The 24,420-nt window shown below is 34.8% G+C and overlaps 1 protein-coding gene across 2 annotated transcripts in view; it reads right to left on the reverse strand.

Moving 5' to 3' along the window:
* PRKG1 (protein kinase cGMP-dependent 1) overlaps positions 1-24,420 on the reverse strand; it is a 1,243,975-nt gene that overhangs the window by 25,909 nt on the left and 1,193,646 nt on the right. For both annotated transcript variants that reach the window (XM_068548120.1, XM_068548119.1), the window contains exon 10: positions 18,367-18,463. In XM_068548120.1, the coding sequence (XP_068404221.1) occupies positions 18,367-18,463 (97 nt within the window). The remainder of the gene's footprint in view (positions 1-18,366; positions 18,464-24,420) is intronic.

Genomic DNA, 24,420 nt, shown 5'->3' on the forward strand with positions numbered 1-24,420 from the left:
ATACTCTACCCAGCAAGGTTATCATTCAGATTTGGAAGAGATAAAGAGTTTTACAGACAAGCAAAACCTAAGAGTTCAGCACCACAAAAAACAGCTTTACAAGAAATGTTAAAGGAACTTCTCTAGGCAGTAAAGAAAAGGCCATAATTAGAAATATAAAAATTATAAAAAGAAAAAATCTCACTGGTAAAGGAAATAGATCAACTACTTACAAAGTTAGCAGGAAGGTTAAAAGACAAAAGTAGTAAAATTATCTATATTCACAGTAAGTAGTTAAGGGATACACACAAAAAAGAAACAAAATATGATGTCAAAAAATTAAACAGGCAGGGGGAAGTAAAAATGTAGAGTTGTTAAAATGTGCTTGACCTTGAGCTCGTCAATGTAAAATATTACTATAATAATATATATGTTGTTATATATGAACCTCATGGGAGCCACAAAGAAAAAACCTGTAATAGATACACACACAAAAAGAGAAAAAAAATCCAAACATAACAGTAAAGATTCTCATCAAATCACAAGGTAAAAGAGCAAAAGAAGAAGAGAGGAACAAAAATGAACTACAAAAACAACCAGAAAACAATTAACAAAATGACGATAAGTACATACCTATCAATAATTACGTTAAATGTAAATGGACTAAATGCTCCAATCAAAAGGCATAGAATAGCTGAATGGATACAAAACCAAGATCCATTTATATGCTGCCTACAAAAGACTCACGTCAGATCTAAAGACACACACAGATTGAAAGGGAGTGGATTGAAAAAGATATTCCATGCAAATGCAGATAAAAGAAAGCCAGGGTAGCAATACTTAATATCAGACAAAATATACTTTAAAACAAAGACTATAACAAGACAAAGAAGGGCATTATGTAATGATAAAGGGATCAAGCCAAAAAGAAGATACAACAATTGCAAATATATATACACCCAACTTAGGAGCACCTAAATACATTAAGCAAATATTAACAGCTGTAAAGGGAGAAATTGACAGTAATACAATAACAGAAGGGAACTTTAACACCCAACTTATATCAATGGACAGATCAGACAGAAAATCAGTAAGGAAACACTGGCCTTAAATGACATATTAGACCATGTGGACTTAATATATACAACATTTCTTCCAAAAACAGCAAAATACATGTTCTTTTCAAGTGCACATGGAACAAATATCCAGGATAGATTACATCCTAGGCCCCCAAACAAGTCTCAATAAATTTAAGAAGACTGAAATCATATCAAGCATCTTTTCTAACCACAATGGTGTGAAACTAGAAGTTAACTGAACGAAAATAACTGCAAGAAACACAAACATGTGGAGTCTAAAAAACATGCTACTAAACAACCATTGGGTCACTAAAGAAAGTAAAGAGGAAATAAAAAAGATACCTGGAAGCAAATAAGAATGGAAAAACAACAATCCAAAATCTATGGGATGCATAAAAGCATTTCTAGGGTAAAGTTTAAAGTCATACAAGCCTACCTCAGGAAACAAGAAAAAATCTCAAATAAAAACATGTAACCTTATACTGAAAGGAACTAGAAAAAGAAAAACAAACAAATCCAAAAGTTAGTAGAAGGGAAAAAAAAATACATATGAGGGCAGAAATAAATAACATAGAGACAAAAAAAGAAACTATCAATGAAACTAAGAGCTGGTTCTTTTAAAAGGTAAACTGTGAGCAAGACTTATCAAGTTAAACAGAGAGCCCAAAAATAAAATCAGAAATTAAAGAGGAGAAGTTACAAGCAACACTGCAGAAACACAAAGGGTCATAAGAGATTACTATGAACAATTATATGGTAATAAAATGGACAATCTAGTAGAAATGTATAAATCCCTAGAAAGATACAATATCCCCAAACTGAATCAGGAAGAAATAGAAAATGTGATCAAACAATACCAGTAATGAAGTTGAATCAATAATAATAATAGTAGTAGTAGTAGTAGTAATAATAATAATTAATAAATAACTCCCAACAAACATGAGTCCAGGACCAGATGGCTTTAGAGGTGAATTCTAGAAGACATTTAAATAAGACTTAATACCTATATTTTTCAAACTACTGCCGAAAATTAAAGAGAAAAAAATTCTTCAGAACTCATTCTACCAGGCCAGCATCACCCTGATACCAAAACCAGAAAAAGATACCACAATAAAAGAAAATTACAGGCTAAATATCACTGGTGAATATAGATGCAAAAACCCTCAACAAAAATATTAGCAAACCAAACTCAGCAGTACATTAGAATGATCATAAACCATTATCAAATGGGATTGATCCCAAGGATGCAAGGATGGTTAATGTCTGCAAGTCAATCAGTATGATACTCCGCATTAACAAATTGAAAAATATCATCTCAATAGACGCAAAAAAATCTTGTGACAAAATTCAACATTGATATATAATGAAAACTCTCAGCAAAGTGGGAATAGTGGAAAAATACCACAATATAATAAAGGCCATGCATGACATAGCCACAGCCAACATCATATCCAACAGTGAAACGCTAAAAGCATTTTCTTTAAGGTTAGGAACAAGACAAGGATGCCCACTCTCACCACTTTTATTAAACATAGTACTGAAAGTCCTAGCTATAGCAGTCAGGCAAGAAAAAGAAATAAAAGGAATCCAAACGGAAAAGAAGCAGCAAAACTGTCACTGTTTGCAGATGACATGATATTATATATAGAAAATCCTAAAGACATCACCAAAAAAACTATTAAAACTTGTAAATGAATTTGGTAAAGTTTCACAATACAAAATTAATATACAGGAATCTGTTGGATTTCTATACACTATCTGATAGTTCAGATATCAGAACTACCAGAAAGATAAATTAAGAAAACCCATTTATAACTGCATCGAAAAAATACCTAGGAATAAATCTAACCAAAGAGGTAAATAATTGTACCCTGAAAACTAGAAGACATTAATGAAAGAAATTGAAGATGACAAAAACAATTAGAAAGCTATTCCACGCTCATGAATTGGAAGAATCAATGCTGTTAAAATACTCGTACTACCCAAGGCAATCTACAGGTTCAATGCAATCCCTAGCAAAAGGCATTTTTCACAGAACTAGAACAAACAATACTAAAATTTGTATGGAAACAAAAAAGACCCTGAGTAACCAAGGCAATCTTGAGAAAGAAGAACAAACTTGCAGGGGGGGATCATGTGCTCTGGTTTCAAACTATACTGCAAAGCTACAGTAATCAAAACAGTAGGTACTGGCACAAAAACAGACACAGAGATCAATGGAACAGAATAGAATGTCCAGAAATGAACCCATGCTTATATGGTCAATTGATCTACAACAAAAGAAGCAAGGATATACATTGGGGAAAAGATAGGCTTTCCAATAAATGGTGCTGGAAATACTAAACAGCTACACGCAAAAGAATCAAACTGACAACTTTCTCATACCATATACAAAAAATAAACTCAAAATAAAGACTTAAATATGAGTCCTGAAACTATAAAACTCCTAGAAGAAAATATAGGGAGTAGGCTCTTTGACATCAGTGTTAGCAATATATTTCTCAATATGTCTCCTCAGGGAATGGAAACAAAAGCAAAAATAAACAAATTGGCTATACCAAACCAAAAATCTGTTGCACAGTGAAGGAAACTATCAACAAAACAAAAAGTTGGCCTATTGAATGGGAGAAATATTTGCAAACATCACATCAATAAGGAGTTAATATCCAAAATATACAAAGAAACCATACAACTCAACATCAAAAAAGCCCCAAACAATCCAATTAAAAAATGGGCAGAGGAACTGAATAGATATTTGTCCAAAGAAGACATACAGATGGCCAACAGACACTTGAAAAGATGCTCAACATCACTAATCATCAAGGAGATGCAAATCAAAACCACAATGAAAATCCACCTCACACCTGTCAGAATGGCTATCATCAAAGATACAACAAATAACAAATGTTGGTGAGGATGTGGAGAAAAGGGAACCCTCATGCACTGTTGGTGGGATTGTAAATTGGTATATATAGCCGCTGTGGAAAGAGTATGGAGGTTCCTATAAAAAATTAAAAATAGAACTGCCATATGATCCAGCAATTTCACTTCTGGGTATTTACTCAAAAAATGCCAAAACACTAATTCCAAAAGATATATACATCCCAATGTTCATAGCAGCATTATGTACAATAGTCAAGATATGGAAGCAACCTAAGTGCCCATCAATAGACAAATGGATAAAGAAGATGTGGTGTGTGTGTGTTTTATATAAAATAAAATATTACGCAGCCATAAAAAAATGAAATCTTGCCATTTGCAACAACATGGATGGATCTAGAGGGTAGTATGCTAAGTGAAATGTCAGACAGAGAAAGAGAAATACTATATGATCTCACTTATATGTGGAATCTAAAAGCAAACCAAACAAACAAAACTAAATGAAAAGAGACTCATAGACACAGAAAACAAATGTGTGGTTGCCAGAGGGGAAGTAAGTGGGGGTGGTAAAATAGGTGAAGGGGATGAAGAGGTACAAACATCCAGTCATAAAATAAGTAAGTCAGAGGGATGTAACATACAGCATAAGGAACATGGTCAATAATATTGTAATAACTGTATGGGGACAGATGATTACTAGGCTTAACTGCAGTGATCATTTCATAATGTATGCAAATATCAAATCACTATGTAGTATACCTGAAACTAACATAATATTGTACATCAACTATATTTCAAGAAAAGTAAAGAAAAGCTTACACAGGAAACCTGGGTTCTAGTCCTAGATCTTTCACTAATAGGTTTATGTTTAGTCATATAATCTTACTGGGCCTCAGGCCACCTCTCAGAAAATGAAGGACCAAACTAAATTACATCTAAGGGTTCCTTCCAGCCGGAAGGTTCTATGAACCTGAAATTTGACATAATAAATATGCATTTTGAAAGCATGTTAATTATATTTAACCTTATGGAAACAGCCCAACAAACCTGTGGCAATAGCTTGGGCCAAAGGATAAAGGGGGAATTACCCTAGTAACACAAAGGTAGCATAAGGAAGCATGATGATTCACTCTGGAAGCATGACCCTGAGTTTACAGCACATGCATATTCTCCTGGGATGTGGAGGTTTTATTTGCTCTGTTCTCTCAACCCCAACACGTAAAGGGGATCTGCTTCTTAACTGTTGTATTTTCTGTGTTACTAATTGTCAAAGAACATGCATTGGATAGAAATAGTAGTAGCTTTCCCAAGAAGAGCATTAAAACAGACTCCAAGGCATAAGGAAATCTAGGCAGAGTCATCCTAATTGTAATAGCTGGACAACAGCAAAATAGGAATGGCAAGTATTTTCTCTAAACAAACCAGCACACGATTTAATCAGGCAATCCATGTTACATGGGATGGCATACAATCATTTCTTTATTTTGGGCTGTCTTTATAAACAGGGAGGAAACAGATTTCTAAGTAACCCAGGAACAATGTGGCCATGGTCTGTATTGTAAAATTTAAGTAGCTCACATTTAATCCAAATTGAGGTAATTTACGGAATTCATGACAAGGTCTATAGTGAAAAGAAAAGTTCTATAAGTGAAGATGGAAAGGAGGAGGGAGGGAGGGAGGGAGGAAGGAAGGCAGGCAGGCAGGCGGGGGGAGGGAGGGAATAAAGGAAGGAAGGGAAGGAAAGAAAGAGAAAGAAAACCCTAGACTGAGAAAAATGTATAGGTCCTATTCTATAAGATAAACTGTGCCAAACTGTGGGAGTATGCTTTTCTCTACTCTGGTTGCAGTTCTCAACCAGATTCACCAAAAGAGGCAAAAGACCCATAATAAAACTTTAACAACCAAGTAAACCAGCAAGCCAACTATTAGACCCTCTAGACATGCATAAACACTAGGTTGTTCTGTCTCCATCATTTTGCAATACTCCCCTATTGCCAGACAATGCTTCACAGCCTATCAGATACTGGCCTCAAACTCCGTGTTCAGGAAACAACTTAAACAGCTCTGTTCTGTAGCAGTTGGGTACAGTAACAAAGCTGAAGTAGGGTATAAAGGAGCCATAAAATCACCATAAACTTCAAAAAGAAAAAAGGCATGAAGTCGCTGTGTATTAAACACCTTTATATTCAGATCCACATTGAACTAAATTTACAATTATACATGTAGAAAATAAAAATATTTAGTGTAAAACAAAGTTTTAGTGTAAGAAAACATGCAGTGAAAAAGGCTAATCTTTAGAGAGAGAGTAAATTAGTAGTTGCTGGCGCTGAGGGTAGGAATGGAGAGTATTTGCAAATGGGCCACAAGGATTCTATTAAAGTGACGGAAATGTTCTAAAACTGGATTGTGGTGGTGATTGTACAATTCTGTGGTAAGTAGATTATACCTCAACAAAGCTTTTAAGGAATTTTAAAATAAGAAAAAGCCAGAAAATATGTGTATCTATATTTTTTAGTTCTTTATTGATTGTGAGATAGGTATATTTTTAATTTACATTTTAAGGAACTAAATGTCAGCTATGTTTTTCTTTCTATGCTTATCTTTACCCCTTCAATAAAAGTTCCCCAATTAATCAAAAGTATATTTCATTTTTACTCTAGTTTCTGTAAACTATTAACATTTTTATAAAAAATTTTATTCTTCTTTATGACTTCTCTATTTGCTATTTATTAAAAGTCCTAAATTCAAAGAAGTCCTCATGTCCAAAAAAAAAAGGTGGGATCATGGGTCATTTTAAGCAAAATGTACATAACTATCACAAAATTCTTAAAACTTTTCTAGTCAAAATAATACATATTTGCTGGGTAACGTCTTTTATTATTTTAATAATGTACAAACTACAATCATACCCAAGTTCATAATATCTGGAGCCTCATTTTCCTCACTTATGAGAATAAAACCACATTATTTTATAGTCACAGATATTGTAAGACCAAATCAGATAGTGTATGTGAAAGTGCTTTGAAAATTAAAAAAGTGCTATGTAAGAATTATCATTATTACCATGACTTCCAAGATATGTGGGAATGCTAATTAAAATGGATACTTATAAATAGTATTTTACTGTTACAATTCATAATTAAATCTGGTTTTAAATTAGTTGTTCCAACCACCCGAATGAAACAGAAGGAATAGGAAAAATTAATGTCTGAATTTAAGGAAGTTTTTCTTTCAGAGAGAAAGAAAAAGCAGTGTTATTGCTCTGATGCAAATAACTTTTTTGGACATGACATACTAATGTGTCCAAGTATTCAGGAGGAGCCAACTTACTACATTACTGAGAGAAAGTGAAATTTTTAAAGGGCACAGAAAGCTTCTATTCTACAAAGTAGTATTGGACTGTACTCCTCAACATTTCCTAACCAAAAAAAGGAATTCTTATGTGAGAATTACTTTTCTCTGTGTAATAGTACTATAAAGTTCAGGAAACATTAACCATAATCTTAATTAAAAACTTTTGTTTTCAATCTGTTGTTAAAACCTCTTTTCTCACTAGTTATCCACAGTTTTATTATTTACCTGTCTCTCTTCATTACACAATAATATCACAGATTTCTTTTCCTTAGTCAATGTCTAAAACTTAAAAAAGAACCACGGCATCTGGTTTGTTCCACAGGATACACAGGGAGGAACATAGGGAACTTGTCACCGTCTGCATGATGCACGTCCAAATGACACAGAGAATGCAAAGGATGGACCATGAGTTGAATACGGATGTCAGAGTTGGGAAACTATTCAGCCATGAGCACGGAGGCTGTTGTACGATTTTATAGTTAAGACTTTATGTGTAAAATTTATTTCATAGATAACCACTAAGTTATCTATATTAATGGTGAGGTATATCAATTTCAGAACAAAGAACCTAGAAAAAGTAGCTTTTTAAAATTTATTTTATCATCTATTCTTTTTCATTTGATCCCACTTGCCATTTGCACAAGTGATAATCAAGAGACAGTCTCTCTGCTTTTCATCCTTGTTTTCCTTCCCAGGGTCACCTCAACTTCTTATCAAAATGTCTGTAACGCCATTTTCTCTGTAACTTGCCTTTAGACCTAAAATTCAGTTTTACAGCTAGTGATAAGAAACATAAGGAAATATCTGTATTTTTAAATTCAAATTGAGTTAAAAACATGTGAAGCAATTTTCATAGAGGAAATAGTTTTCATTTTAATTTTTTAAAAAGACGTTTAAATTTTAGTTCAGAGGAAGATAAGAAAAAGAACTTCATACTTTTCTGTTTTTAATTACAACATGAACAAGAGTTTGGACTATTTTATAGAACTCATTTGCAAAGGAAAGAGCACTTGTGATTTCCCTTAATAGGGAATTAGCACTGATACATTTTGACTCAAAGGGCTACCTACATTGATTCAAGATTGTTTCCTGAAATGTTGAAATTTAAACACACCATTTCTCTTCCCTACAGTACTTGTATTAAATAAACCTTATTTCATTTTGTAGGGATATTAAAATTGATTTTATTACCTATGATGCACTTTAAATTGTTTTCCTTCATAATCAAATAGTTTCTTTCCCTTAAGATTTACTGTCTATGCATAATCTCCCTCATATAAAGAAATACTACATGAAATAGTTTTAAACTGTTGAATATTTCACATAATTCAACTTATTCTAATACGTAAAAACACACTTATAACTTAAAACTTCACATAGATGGAGTTGAGTATCGTAAGTTGACACTTCAACTTCTTTCATTTATTGACGCAGTGAAGATTTAAAATGAGTTTAAATGATATAGAGAGAATAATATATGGCAAAATTCAACTCTCTGAGATGTGATCAGATTAATTTATGAGAGGTTTTGCATTCTAATCACACTTTTGAGATGTTAGACATAAATAACTTTATAATTTTTTTAAACTGTTACTGGAAGACTTTTAATCAAATGGCTTATAATCAGATCTTAATGTCCTAATATATGCTATATTCAAACTTCACCCTTTCTGATATTAAAAAAAGTATAACTTCTCTGCTGTTTTTCTACTTCAAAATTTTCACAAGATTTCGTACTTCACATGTAGTTAAGCCAGTTCAACATGTGTTTACTGGTTTTTTGCTTATGCTAACTTATTTATGAAAAACAGTCGCATTAAACACTGAAACTGCTTTGTTCATGAAAGTGGAATCTGAGATTGTAGCCGTGACCAGACAGTGGTTCCCATTGGTTTAGCTTGTTACTTTTGGGGTATTGATGATCTCCCCACTCTTACTGTGAATTTGCAAGGCAGTTAACTGAAGCTGGGGCTAAGTACCAAGCCATCTGGCCCACAAAATCTCCTGATTTCTTAGCCCAGTGTTTAGCCTAATATATGGTATATGTCAGCGCAATGGGGGGTGTTAATATGAAGGACAGAATATGAATTGGCAATAAATTAAATGTATACAGCTGATGAGCTACAGTGAAACATTCAGAATCATCTCTTTTATATTTATTTCTAGAAAGCAAGATAAATCATTTCATTTTATTTAAGAGGACATGGCTATTTTCAACATTACTAACATACACAAGGAGACTGTTTTTCTCTTTCAGGGAAGGGATCTCTCTTTGAAAGTGTTTACATAAAATTTTCAGGGGCGAGGAATACATCTTGGCACAAAGTAAACTACCTTATTCAGAAGAGAAATTATGACCTTTATTTTTGGGAGCACTGCCACCTAAAAATAGCCCATCTAGTCACCTTATAGTGTATTCTTTTATTTCATGGGTGGGTGGAAGTTGAGAGCTGAGTCTGTGTTTATTTGCGTTCTTCACTTGACCTAATGCCCCAAAATGCCCAATGCCTTAAAGTCTAATCTCCTTTAAGAATACAATACAGGGGCTTCCCTGGTGGCGCAGTGGTTGAGAGTCTGCCTGCCATTTCAGGGGACACGGGTTCGAGCCCTGGTCTGGGAAGATCCCACATGCCGCGGAGCAGCTGGGCCCGTGAGCCACAACTACTGAGCCTGCGCGTCCGGAGCCTGTGCTCCGCAACAAGAGAGGCCGCGACAGTGAGAGGCCCGCGCACCGCGATGAAGAGTGGCCCCCGCTTGCCGCAACTAGAGAAAGCCCTAGCACAGAAACGAAGACCCAACACAGCCAAAAGTAAATAAATAAATAAATAAATAAATAAATAAATAAAAATAAAGGAATTCCTTTATAAAAAAAAGTAAAATAAATATCCTTTAAGAATATAATACAGTTTATACCCTATCAGTTGGTTATCTAGTATTTCTCACTGTTCCCTCACACAACCTCTAGTCAGGCCACTTGCTTTGGTGTCCTGTGAAAACACGTGGCCTTCTGTGTCGTAACCTTTTCCTGGAATGGCCTTTCCCCCAAATGGCCTTTTCACATCTGTTCGTTTAAATCCCAACCTATTCTCTAAGCCCTGGCTCAAGTTCTGTGTCTTCTCAGGGCCTCGCTAGATCATCAGCTCCAAATGCTCTCTTTTTGAAATGCTGAGAACCCTTCTTCATGATTTAGAATTTAATGCAATACTAAAGGATTTCATTTGCTATTTTTCATATGTATTGATCTTATCTTCTTACTTAGGAGAAGGCAAGATGTTCTTTGAGGGCACGAATCACACATGATATTGCTATATCCCACAAAAAATATTTAGGAATTTTTTTAATAGATGAACTTTTACTGAATGTGACGTGACCATAAATTCACTGGATTAAAAAAAAAATCAAATTTATGTCACAGAAAACAAAAAGGTGAGTGACCAAACTGTTAAGTGGTGATAAAACAGTTCATCCAAAACTTATCTTAAGCCATGGAAAGACATGTCCAGTGCCTTCTAGATTTACAGTTGTCCCTTAGTATCCTTGAGGGATTGACTCCAGTCTTCCCTGTGGATACCAAAATCCTTAGATGCTCAAGTCCCTCATATAAAATGGCATAATATTTGCATATAACCTAAATACACCCTCCTGTATACTTTAAATCATCCTTAGATTGCTTATAATACCTAATACAATGAAAATGCTATGTAAATAGGTATAAATACAGCGTAGGTAATATATAAATAGTTGTAAATACAATGTAAATGCTATGTAAATTGTTTCTGGTGTGTGTCAAATTCAAGTTTTGTTTTTTGAGACCTTATCGAATATTTTCAATCTGAGGTTGGATGAATTCATGGAAGGGGAACCTGTGAATATTGAGGGCCAACTGTGGATTGATCTTTCTAGAAAAACATGAAGGTTTAGAGGAGGAAATGCTAACATTTTACTTTACTATAGAACACTAATTTCAAACACTTTTAAAGAAAAATGTTCATTTCAATAGATGGCTAGTGTATAAAATTCTCATAATTTCAAAAGATGTGTAAGAGTGTGACTCTATTTGTTGTCATTCATTTAGTCTAAATTGTATTACAGCTATCAATGTACTAAAGAGAATAAAATTTATAGTAACAAGATGAATTCATGCATATTTTACCTTATTTGTATATGTCAAAGCAGAGATAAATTTTATTACCTGTGATTTCTGCTTAGAAACTATCTTGTGGTTAGATGTTTTAGAAGTTGCAGTATACAGGCATACTTCATTTTATTGTGCTTCGTTTTTTTTATATCACACTTTGCAGATACTGCATTTTTAACAAATTGAAGGTTTGTGGCAACCCTGAATCGAGGAAGTCTGTCGATATCATTTTTCCAACAGCATTTGCTCACATCGTGTCTCTGTGTCACATTTTAGTAATTCTCACAGTATTTCAAAAACTTTTTCATTATTATTATATTTGCTATAATAATCTGTGATCAGTGATCTTTGATGTTACTACTCACTGAAGACTCAGATGATAGCATTTTATAGCAATAAAGTATTTTTTGATTAAGGTATGTACGTTGTTTTTTTAGACATAATGCTCTTGCATGCTCTATAGACTATAGTATAGTGTATACATAACTGTCATATGCATTGGGAAACCAAAAAATTGCTGTGACTTGCTTTATTGTGATACTTGCTTTATCGCAGTGGTCTGGAATTGAACCCGCAGTCTCTCTGAGGGATGCCTGTATTGTGACTGCACCTATTATGTTCAATTAGCATTTATCAAATTGGATTTTTATTAGCTATCTGAAAAACTTATTTTCTCAGAAATCAACACTATCACAATTACTAATTTGTGTCAGTTTTCATTCTTTTGAAGAATAAATATAAATGAGGATGACATATTTAATAATAATCCAAGTAGGGTATTTCTAGAGAAAAGGCTATGTTAAAATGAGGCAATTTTGAGTTTTCAACCAGCACAGAGTCCTTATTCACCTTGGTTACAGAGGACACAAGGCCTTAGGATGGCAGGGTTTCCCAGGCATCCTCTGCAGCATAAATCACAGTGGGCACAAATGGCAGTGCTGTCCAGCGATCCCACAGCTATTCTATTTCACTGTCATGTGGCTTGGCAGTAAGAAGCTCTTGAAGTGTTTTCGTCTCACCTGGGGTTTCCCTTTGGCTTTCCCCTTTCATAATGACGAAACAAAACTCTGTGACTGAGCAATAGGTTTATCACCTACCTATATTTCTTGCTTAATCATCTCTTACTTAGTCCCTTTTTTTTTTTTAGGTGGTTTGCATAGCCTTCCACGTCACTTGCATGTGACACACAGTGACCAAGCAGCTGGCAAAAATGCCATGAGAGTGGTATGGATGCCCATATGTACAGCACACAGACCCTGCTACACAAATGTGATTGTGAGTGTGGCAGAATTCTTACAACTTGCTACCACATTGCCCCCTCCTGGGCAATCCGATCATGGGATTGTGGCACAGGAGAAATGACCTTTGTCCTCCATTTGGCAAGAGCCACACCCTTATTATGCCCAATCAGGGTGCCATGGTGTAAGAAGATTGTGGAGAAACTGGATATGATTTAGCAGTTTGCACCAAAAACGATTTCCTGTTGAGAGGTAAAGAGGTGGGGCTTTACAATTTAGAAGAGAAATGGATAAATAAGAGCAGACTACTTCAGGTACACAAAGGTTTAGTGTGAGGAGGACTGAAAATTGTTTCCCATCTCTACTCATGACAGATCAGAAAGTAAGGAGCTTTAGTAGTTTGGGGGAATTTAATAGAAGCTATCACTGAAGGTCATTTGAACACCTTAGACTCGCTCATGCATTGGAGAAATGCTTGTATTCTCAGCACTTGGCCTAACAATGGGAGAAAAAAGAGTAAAATATTTCATTCCCTTCCTTTTCTATGGGTAGAGCTGAAAATGATGGATAGATAGTTATCATTAGAATATTTTAATAATAATAACAACACTGCCAGCACTTACTGACCTATGATACGTGAGGCACTATTTTGGGACTTTAACTCATTTAATCTTTGCAATGCGTGAGGCACACAGCCTATTATTATCCTCCTTTTAGAGATGAGGAAACTGAGGCTCAGGAGGTTTAAGTAAATGACTAATCACACACAGCTGGTAAGATCTCAATCCAGACAGTCTGATTCCAGAGCTCTCGCTTTTAGCTACCACGTGATACCGTCTGATCTTTATTTTTTCCTCCACAGATATTTTAACACTCAACTAGGAGCCGCAAAAGAGAAAACAGAAAAAAGAGTCTCTGAAGGTTCGATAGAAGAAGAGCTGAATCGCAAATAATCATGGCATCTATTCCATATTTATGTCTAAGACAGGTTCTTGAATGCTAGAAGACTTTTTTTAAAAAAACAAAGGTGTACCTATGATAATGAAGTGACACTTGTCTGATTTGATAATGGTGGCTGTTATTGGTGGTGATAAGAATCTAAATATTTTTAGTAGTCAGAATGATAAAAAAAAAAAAAAAGAAAAAGTCTAGTTTAAAAATCAGTAGTTCTGGGCAATGACAACAGCTCTTTCAGTGACCGTGTGATCTTGGGTCACTTATACACATTATTCATGACTTCTTTCCTGTGAAATGTGGCTTATGCCTCCTACGATAGCTCTAAAGGCAAAATTATATACTGGATATGAGAGCCATTTGAAGATTGTAAAGCTGGGTTCAAATGAAAAGCTCGATTATTTTAGTAAGAAAGTAATACCAATTTATTAATAAACATTATTAATATCAGTTTATTAACAAACTATCCTGCAGTAGTTTCATTTTACGAGAGCAGACCATAAGGCTTGAGGTTATTTATGGCAACGCCTTAATGTCGATCCCTCTGTCTTAGAAATGCTACCCCTCCCCTAAGAAGTCTTGCTCCGCCATGCACTGAGCACGTGCTGCTCATACTCTGATTATGGGTTTACTTATTAGTTTGCATGATTGTCCCTCCTAGTAGACTGTGAGTCCCTAGAGGCAGTGGCTATTTTCTGTTAAACTGTGTATATCCCAGCAGAGAGCTCACTACATAAATACATAATAAATTGTGTAGAAAGAATATAATCCAAGAAGACAGAGATTATGTTTTCCATATCATTCTTCCTATATTTTATCCAGGTATGGTGCTCTGGTATATGAGGCATTGAATTGCTGAATAAATAGATTACATATTTATTATTTAAAGCAACCACTCCATAGCATTGCTAGATTAAAAAGTTTGACTTGTACCAATCTACTCTGAAAAGCAAGCACCTCTCTGACAAGAGCAAAGGAGAGTAAATTCAGAATGTGACCATAAAGCAATGGGACTAACTTTCACTTGTGATTTATAAAATCCATCTCCTTATTTTACAGTCACATCTTGTAAATTAAGAGGATTACCTAGATGTCTTACAGCATTGTTCATAGCTTTAATGAGTAAATCATATATTTAAAAAAAGCTGAGTTCTTTAGCTGAAGGTGCTATTATAAACGGAGTGTGGTCTACTGGAAAATATTCTGTAAATAGGTAGCACTGAATAAGTTAGAAAGCGGTCCTTCAAAATAAAAATACGTGCAGAAAATACAGTATATACCAGATCACAGAAAGGAAAGCAGTATAAATGACTTCCCAAAGGTAATGGGTGTGAACAAGACATGTCTGATATTAAACTAGTTGAAATCACTTATGCTAAAAGTATTTATGAAATAGACTGAATAACTTAAGAACAGAACTCCCATTCCTATGAGACCTTCACTTCAAGCTTCTGGTCTCATCATTGAACAAATATTTAAGTTTCTATTATGTTCCAAAATTATGTTCTCATCTCTAAAAGTTGGCAATAAATTATTTTAGCAATTCTTCTGCCTGAAAAATACCCCTGCATCTAAATTCATCTAAATTGACATAAATGATAAAAATTAAGAAATGCTAAGAAGTGTTTGAATGGTATTACATTAAGCAAATAACATGAACATGATCTGTATATCAAATGATAATAAAACTACACTCCTAACTTAGTTCTAACAGGAAATGGGGTTCACAAATTCAAATTTCTTAATTCTTCATACCCAATTCGGTAGTTTATCATCTTATAATCAACACCTGGGAAAATTTTTAAAAATAGAATTATAAAATTAAAGTGTAACTGTGGTAATTCTTATAATGTCATTTACCTGATCAACATTACTACTGAACAAAGAATTGGTAGGTTCAACGTATAAGTATTACATACTTGGTATTAACATGTTCAGTACCGTGTATATGTAAAACATACATAAATGAGTTCATGTGAAGGTTATATTGCGTAAAGATAGCACTCTATAGTACTGATAAAATTATCTCGCATGCACCATTTGTAGAGGGGAGTGAAAGGAAAACTTTTGTAATCACAACAGAACTGGGCTCTGCCTAGACCCTCCTCCTACCTCTGAAGGGTGTGAGTCCTACTCTAACAGGACACTGCTACCTCCTGGGCGGTCACCACTGTCCTCACGGAGATTCGCTGTCTGCTATGACAACAGTATGTGTAATTACAGTCAAAGTGTTGAAGCCAAACTCCCAATTCTGGCATCACTGAATACATGTAGAAATGAACCATCACAGAAAAGAATATTTTTCATACCCAGTGATTAATCTTATTGGGCAGTTAGTAAGTGGCAAGAACTGGGGGCAATGGATTCTGGGGTAATAATAGTGATCACTTAAATGGGTAGTCCACATCGAACAGTGAAGACAATTTGGGTATTAGGATAATCCCCTAGTGTGTTTGGGAAGTGCAAGATCACTCAAGATGATGTCACTTCAGAGGTTAAAGACATGCACCTCTACCCATGATGTACTAGTTACACTTTATAATCCATTATGGGTTTATCATTCAGGAATACATCTAAAGTTTTTCAAACCAGGCTACAGCTCCAACCTAGGTTAATCCTTGAGGCTATGATTTCCATTAGTCTAAAAACATTTGTGTAGACGTGTAAAATATCACGTCCATGAGAAGAAAATTGCTGAACTGCCTTTGATTATCACTCCTGGGATGAAAATTATATATAAATATGTATGTACTCAAACACACACATGCCTACAAACACATACATATTTTGTCTTTTTAAACTGCATTACCTTTAATATGCCCACTTTGAACCTTCCTTAATTTTGTGGTTGTTTGTGCCTCCTCACATTTCTGAGGGAATTTTCTAGAAGTTTTCCACTATCAGCTTGGCATTTGGTTATGCATCTTGAAGTGGTTTCAGTGCCTTTAAGTGATTTCCAGTATTTCAAAAATCCTAAGTAAATTCCTATATTTCATAAAATATCTCACTGGTAACTTAAAGGTTCCCAATTTGAAGTTATCAGACCTCTCTAGGAGACCACAAAGTTATAATGTTGATTTTTTCGGTCAACTAAAACAGCAATTTTATTGTCCACAGTCCTTAAAAAAATAATTTTAAGAAACTGTAACAGCCATAAAATTAATCTCTAGGGAATTCTGTCCTTTACACTGCTTCATAGAGAGAGGGGTTTAGACACATACAACTATGTAAATAAACATAGCAGACAATAAATCCTTCATGGCTAGGAGCTCTACACTCTGTGCTGTTTCTGTGTCCCAACACTCCCAGTGCAAAGCTGTTCATGTATAACACTGTCATTAAATCTTCATTAACTATGTGAAGTTATATTTCATCACAAAATCAATGTTCTTGAAAAATAAATCTAAGACTGCATTAGTTGGCAGGATTCAGAAAAGCAAGAGGTTTTTCTAAGCCCTTACTTGATTCTTACTCCTGTAATTGAAAACATTCAATACTTAGATCCCCAGAGGCACACAATGAAGTCAGGAATCAAGTCAGCAGTAGTATTACTATAGTATCTCCAGCCAGTGTTAAGGGAAGCATAACACAAACTCAGTGAAACACTTTACGGCTCTAAACCCTTCTTGTCTAATATTTAAGTAAATAACATCATTCTGCCCATCAAAGTCAAAAATCCCAACTACAGCACAAATGGACAAATACAAAAATAGTGCTAGGTCAATCTACTTTTATGGAAGGGGATTTCTCCTACTGCCTGATGGCAACAGTAACTATTTACTGAACTGTACACAGTCTCAGCGAGTTCCTAACGTACTGTACTGGTGTCTGATATCAGGGACTCCTCCATATTCAGGAGAGGTGGACATTAATCTACATTCTCAAATACGGTTTTTATCCACACAGTCTGGAATGCAGCAACTCAGGCACAAGAATACATTTTTTTCTAATTTTTGTTGCAATATGTCAGTTTTTAAATTTATATTTTAAACAAAGGCACAATAGAACATGCTTTCATTTGGTTTACACCATATTGATGCCATGTGTTTAATGTATGAACTTGTGCCAAAATGTCTTCTTCATCTTCACTTAGCTGTGTGTGTATACACACAAATAAACATGTGTGTGAAATAAATTATATAAAATATTCATACCATATTATCTAATACAGTTATATATATGTGTGTATATATATGTACTATAATCTAAATAGGTGCTTGTAACTACAGAATCACAGAATAACTACAACACCATTCACTTAATTTTTAAAGCAGTGGTGAGAATTATATGTTATATACATAGATATAGAATACATGTAAATATACCTCATCTCCCTTTATATATATTTAAATTTACATTTTAGTTATTGTGATTATAGATAGAGTGCATAATTAAGTTAGTGAGCACTGCTCAGACCTAAGGAAGTAAATAAAGATCACAGAAAATCAGCGGGTAATAAGTGCTTTATGACTCCTCATTAAGTAAATGTGTTTACCTTTCATTTAATATGCAGAGGTTTTCTAAAAAGTAAGTTGGTGTTTATTTTATTTTTCATTTACTGATTACATAACATAGTTCACTTTGTTGCAAACTCTGTTGTGCTGAAATGAAGAGTATTTGGTACCAATTTAGGAACAATAGTAATTAATGATTAGAGAGAGAAGAAAAGAGAAATCTTAATCTAGGAGAAAAAATTAAAAAGGAAGACAGGACTCTCAAAAGCATTTAAAGAGCAATCACCTACCAGCTCTACTCGTCCGAAACCTCCAACTCCAAGGGTGTCAATGATGTTGAAATCAGACAGCTTCAGGTTGGCGAAGAAAGCAGCTTCAGCTTCATATCTGGAGTTTTTGATGCGAAAAAATGGAAATTTCTTAGAGGTGGAAACACGAGTACCACGTACAACTGTACCGGAATGACATGACTGTGAAACAGGGTTTACCTGCTTAAATTCCATCTTGCTTTTAGAGTCTGCGTTTTCTCACACTCATAATTTTTTGGTCCCAGTTGTTGTGCAGAATAACATAGATTTGCACTTGTATTTCAGAGTAGAAAAATACAAAGTACCCACTGCATGTCAGTCATGTGACTGATAAATCCAGTTATCAAATCAAAGTTACATCTCGGTGTTTTTCTATGCGTCTTCTTGTGAGCACAGATTGTTTGAGTCGTTCTTTTTTGGTTTTGTTTTGGATTTCTTGGTTTTGCTTGGTTTTGCTTTTGCTGTTCAGATTTTGGATGGCAGTTTCTCATTAGTTTCCCTTATCCACAGGCTGGCAGTGGCTCCTATTAATGTTTATTAAAAGCGGCAAGATCATTGAGGTCTCTGGAGTGAAATCACGGCCAGGTTTTATGAAAACAGATCCGCAAAGCTGAGGACTGATGTGAAAATGTCTGAAATGGATGATTTCGGAAGCATATTCACATTCCTAAAAAGTGTCTTCCCTTCATTTGTGTTTACCCACTGACTCTCAGCTAGTAATTCCAGTGTCTTTATGCTTGCCAGTTGCTTAGATGAGTGGTGTGGAGGAGCACAGACTAGCCTCCAAAAGTTTAACTCTACGCACATGCAAACTGGACACATGCAAGTGGCCAAAATAAGCTTCCCCTGATGAGACAAGTGAATATGAGCTGCTTAAAATATCTCCTTGTTAAAGCCCCTACTATTTTTAGAAAGGGCAGTAAGGCATAAAGATGACGAGACGATCCTCCCACTCACTAAAGTCAGGTCAGGGAGTAATTCAGCTGTCTCAGAAATAAAGTATTTGAAGAGCTATGTGGAACCCATGACCTTCAGCCAGGCGGTACCTGATTCAGTAGTATGCTATAGATAGACATGATGAACATGCTTGAAATAGTGATACTAACACAGTTTGTTTATGTCAGCTTTTGGATAGAATCATTCACAGGCATGTTGGGCCTTAAGCTGTGTAACATTTTAGCTATTTCATTATAATCAAACACAAATTCAGACTCTCCACTTGGGAAAAATGTAAAACAGTTTTCTAGGTGAGCTTTCAATGCTCTCCAATTTACAGTGACAATTCTGGTTTTTAACACATCAATTCTTGAAAGACTCACAAGATGGTAAACAGTGTTTCTCGGTATTAGCTGATTATGGGAAATCAACTCCCTCGAGTTAACCGCTATAAACAAGACTGCTAGTCATTCTGAATGGTATCTATAGATTTCTCTCATTAACTACACAATCAAGAGATCAACATAGCACTTCAGGAGATGGTTTACTACAATGCAACATAAGCAACAAATGTGCATTTCTAGCATTCCAACTGGCTCCCAGCTTTTGGAAAATCAAAACTCCATCCCATTTAAAGGGACAGTGGCAGAGTTCACTCCAACAGGTGTTTAAAAAGGACACCTGCTGGGATCAGACCCCCCCCCCATAATAGTATGCAGGTGTTCAAGAATTTCCGGCAGTAAAATTCTTAATGAGATTGTTTTTGAATAATATCTTATGTGCTTGCTGGATTTAGAAATCTTAGATTGAAGAGGGTAAACTCTTTCAGACTACTCTGACACCATTTTATATATTTAAAGTATGGTGTTATTACTTATAGCTCTTGAAGACGCACCTCCCCCCCAAATCCTTATATTTACGTTCTGTAAAATTAGTCTGGAAATGTCTAAACAAGGCATCTTCAGCTATTTGTTGCACATCAGAACTTCCCTGAGCATCTTTTAGAAACCACTTAATCTGCGTCCCACCACAGATCAAGTCGATCAGCAATCTCTGGAAGCAGTATCACATATCTATACACTTTTACAGCTCCTTGGGTGATTCTGATGCACAGTTAAGGGTTGAGAACCATAGTTCTAACCCCTCTGAAAGCCTCAGGAGGTTCCAGAGCCATAGAAGAATTTTGGGTTGGGTTAAAATGATCCAAGGAAATCAGTAGCTGTCCAATGAGTCTGGAGTGTGATGCGTTCATGGCAAAAGTATTGGGGACTCATAACTTGGCCTTGACTCCTGCCCCTGTTGTCCTAGACCCATAGGAATGAACGACAGCTCTGTAATGGCTAACACAGCTTTAAAAAAAAAAAAAAAAAAAAAGCAACATTGATAAAAAAAAGACAGATGCAGAACGCAAAACTTTGCTAATTACTTTGCTATTATTTCTAGGTGAATTTTTAAAATACTTCCTAGTTGGGTGATTTTTATGGAGTGGTTGGTGAGATACCTTTTAAAGAGAACTTTGGGTAACTGTGCTCTTGATCCTCCATTCTGTTCCCATTTGCCTCAGGTTGTGATTCTTGGGGAAGCCAAAGAATGTAAGAACGCTACCAGAGCAGTTTCTCTTTTCCAACCAAGGAAATGTTGTTGCTTAGAACTTCATGTCTGTTTTTTTCCTCATTGAGATTACTCTTTAGGGAGTCACTTCATCACAGAGACTCTGTGCACTTTTCATTTTTGAATAAATAGCTTTGTTTTTTAACATGGAAATCACCACCCGAAGAGACCTTTGTAAAAAAAAGCCAAACTATAGATGATTTAGCTTCTGGAGGTATCTCACCCCTCTAGCTCGTAACTTGGAGGGACGTTTTCATTCTTTCTTTTTACTCAGGAATTATTTGAAAATAATTTGAATCTATCCGTTATGTTCTACATTCTTTAGAGTTGATAATTTTGAGTGGGGAAGGAGACAAAATAAATTGGTTAAGTAAATGGCTCTTGTTCTAGAAAACTTCTCTTGCCTGAAGGAGGTAACCGTAGAACACAAGTTCCTAGCTTACTTACTACTGTGGGGTACCAGGTCCAAGGAATTAGGCCCAGATTTATGCAACTCTAAAATCCATCTGTGCAAAAGTGTTTATGAGAGGGACAGTTCCCAAGTGCTAAGGGAAATATATATCAGTAAGGCATTCAATTCCTGATGTTTGGTTCCTTAAAATCTAGCAAGGAGTATGAAGTGTATTTTCTAATGTTCCTAACTTAGTTTGACATACAGATTTTTTAAAAGAATACTATTATTTACAGTTGACCCTTGAACAATGCAAGGGTTGGGGCGCCGACCCTCCTACAGTCAAAAATTCATGTATAATTTATAGTGGGTCCTCCATATCCACAATTTTTCTGTATCCATAGTTCCATATCTGCCCATTTAACCAACTGGATCATGTAGTATTTACTACTGAAAAAAAATCTGCAGATGAGTGGATCTGCACAGTTCAAACCCATGTTGTTCAAGGGTCAACTGTATTCATTTTTTTTTTTTTTTTTTTTTTTAGTATAGGGTGAAAGCTATGGATTCTCTTTCCAGAAAAGTGCAGATACTGACATACTCCGTCTGTATAACTTCAAGGAGCTTATAAACCCTCAAAATAGGTTAACAACATGCAAATAACTATATGACAAGAGAATAAGTGTGTTGGGTGAAGTAGAGAGATAATATATCATTTCTCAAACATACCTGACCATAAGATTCACCTGGGGCTTTGGTGATTAGAATCCACAGAGTCACTAATTTGCACAGGGTACTCTTTAAATAGTGAAATATGGAACTTTCAAGAACTGCTAGAAAGAAACAAAGTTGCCTACATTTTCACCTCCTCTTTTCATTTCTGCTTATACACCAAAGGAGGCTCTAAAAGCAATGAAAATGTAAAGCTGCAGGTGTAATGATGATGAGATCAAGACATACATGCAAAGTCTAGAAACAGAAAGATAATACTGGAATAATCTTAACCTCTCTTTATCTAAAACTACATATCTATCCAGTATTATATTCACTTCCTTTCAGAAATAGATAATAACCATTAGTTTTCATTTTTCCATCTCTTCCAATATCACCAGCTTCCACAAAACCAAAGAGTAAGACTCAGATGTCCTTTATTATTCACCATAATTGTTTCTTTTTTGTTGTTGCCAGATATCCATGAATCAATTCTGTCATCATTTCAAAATAACACAATTGGGTTCTATTCCTTATGACTGATCACAATTATTAAGAAGCAAACGTCTCTCCTTAATACTGAAAACCAAATATGACCCAGTACAAAAATGTCTGAAACTTAAAATTTTATCTTCACCTTGATACTACAATAGCAGAAATGGCTTAGCATTATTTTACAAAGCAAACAATAGTATGTGCAGTTTTAAAGTAAGGTCCAAGAATCCAAAGGGACATTCCAGATGGGATACAAAAGCCAGTAATTAAAAGCCAATGAAACAAAAGGCTAATGTGCCCTATTTGCTTTAGCAAAATCTATAATCCAAATCAGTTTCAGAAGTCTACTCTAAGGGTCTCCAAGGAAAATCAAACAAAGTCTTAGCATCTTTTAACCCACGTGCAGATCAGTCACCACTGCTTTGCCTGTGCTCGTCTGCTCTTGGGTATATTTTTATTTCCTGGAATTTAGTGAACTTAGTTTTATCAGTTCTTGGGGAAATCTATAAAATGTTTCAGTAAACACACATGAACTCTCATCTATGACTAAGTTTTTTATTCTGTAAGATGAGATTCAATCAGACAATCAATGTTTACTCTGGACTTAAAAATAATGCAAGAGCGTATCCTAGCATACAAACAAAAGCTCATGACTCGTGGTCCTGGCTCTTTCAGTGACTTTGTATTTCCAAGTCCTGAATTCAACATGTAGGCCTTTGTAAAAGTATCAACATACATTTAAGTAAATAAGTATGAGTTGTATAAAGTCAGAGTCCAAGCTTACTTAAATGTTCATATAAACTCCTAGAAATCCTTCCACTTTTTATGTGATCAAAGAGCATTGATATCTATAAATAAATATTTACAGAAATAGTTAAAGGAGGTAAGAACTTTTCGACAGTCGGCCTTAAGCACAAAATATGTATACCTGGTCTATGATGCATGCAAGCTCTAATGCTGGCCATCTACTGAATAAACACTTAACTTGGTACACAGGATTTTATGTAATAACAGTTCTTGATTTAATAAAACTTGGTGCATTAAGTAATTTGTAGGTCTTGAAGAGTAAATACAAATTCAGCCAGACAAGTAACTATATATAGAGAAAGCAGAATTGAAAACTGGACCAATAATACTTATTTGCATATTTAACACAGATGTGATTTGGGCTTAAACTACTGGGACTATCACCTCATTGTGCTACAGTAACTTTGTGTATGTGAAAATAGTCACTACATGTCCTATTCCCCTGATTCTAAAATGTTTGGAATTAAATAAGCTTACTCACTAAAATAAAAATGGATAGTCTTTATTAAATCTATAATCAAGTCACCAGTCATCTCTTATTAATTTAATTGCTTTATTAAAAAGTCTCATTGTTAAACTAAACTTTAAAAGCAGAATCTTCTGACTTCATTGGAAAACTGTGAACCATTTTATTGTTCAAGGTTTGTATAGGGAGTTATTTCCTATTGAAATAATGTTTTTCAAATAACACTTTACAAAAGTCTCTATTACTATAAGAGTTTTTAAAAACAAAACAAAACAAACAAACAAAACCTTTAAACATAAGAAACCCTATTCCTAAAATTCTAAACAAAAAGGGACAATTTCTAATTTATTTGGCCATAAAGCATACAGGTATAGTCACTAGTCTTTTGACAGTAGTGGTAAAAACTTGAAGAAATAAAAAGCTTGAAAGTAACTTAATGAATATAAAGTATTTCATTATGTCAGTTTTCTCCAGAAAGTGTAATCTCTTCTTCAGGGAATTTGAGATAGCATTAGTTTGCTTTCTGTATTTCCAAAATTGTGGTTTTCAGAAACACAGTCTTTTTTTTTTTTTTTTTAAGTACTGTAACCATGAAATAGTTCTACTTATTTTTCAAATA

The sequence above is a fragment of the Eschrichtius robustus genome, chromosome 7 (assembly GCF_028021215.1).
Source record: "Eschrichtius robustus isolate mEscRob2 chromosome 7, mEscRob2.pri, whole genome shotgun sequence".
Lineage (NCBI taxonomy): Eukaryota > Metazoa > Chordata > Mammalia > Artiodactyla > Eschrichtiidae > Eschrichtius > Eschrichtius robustus.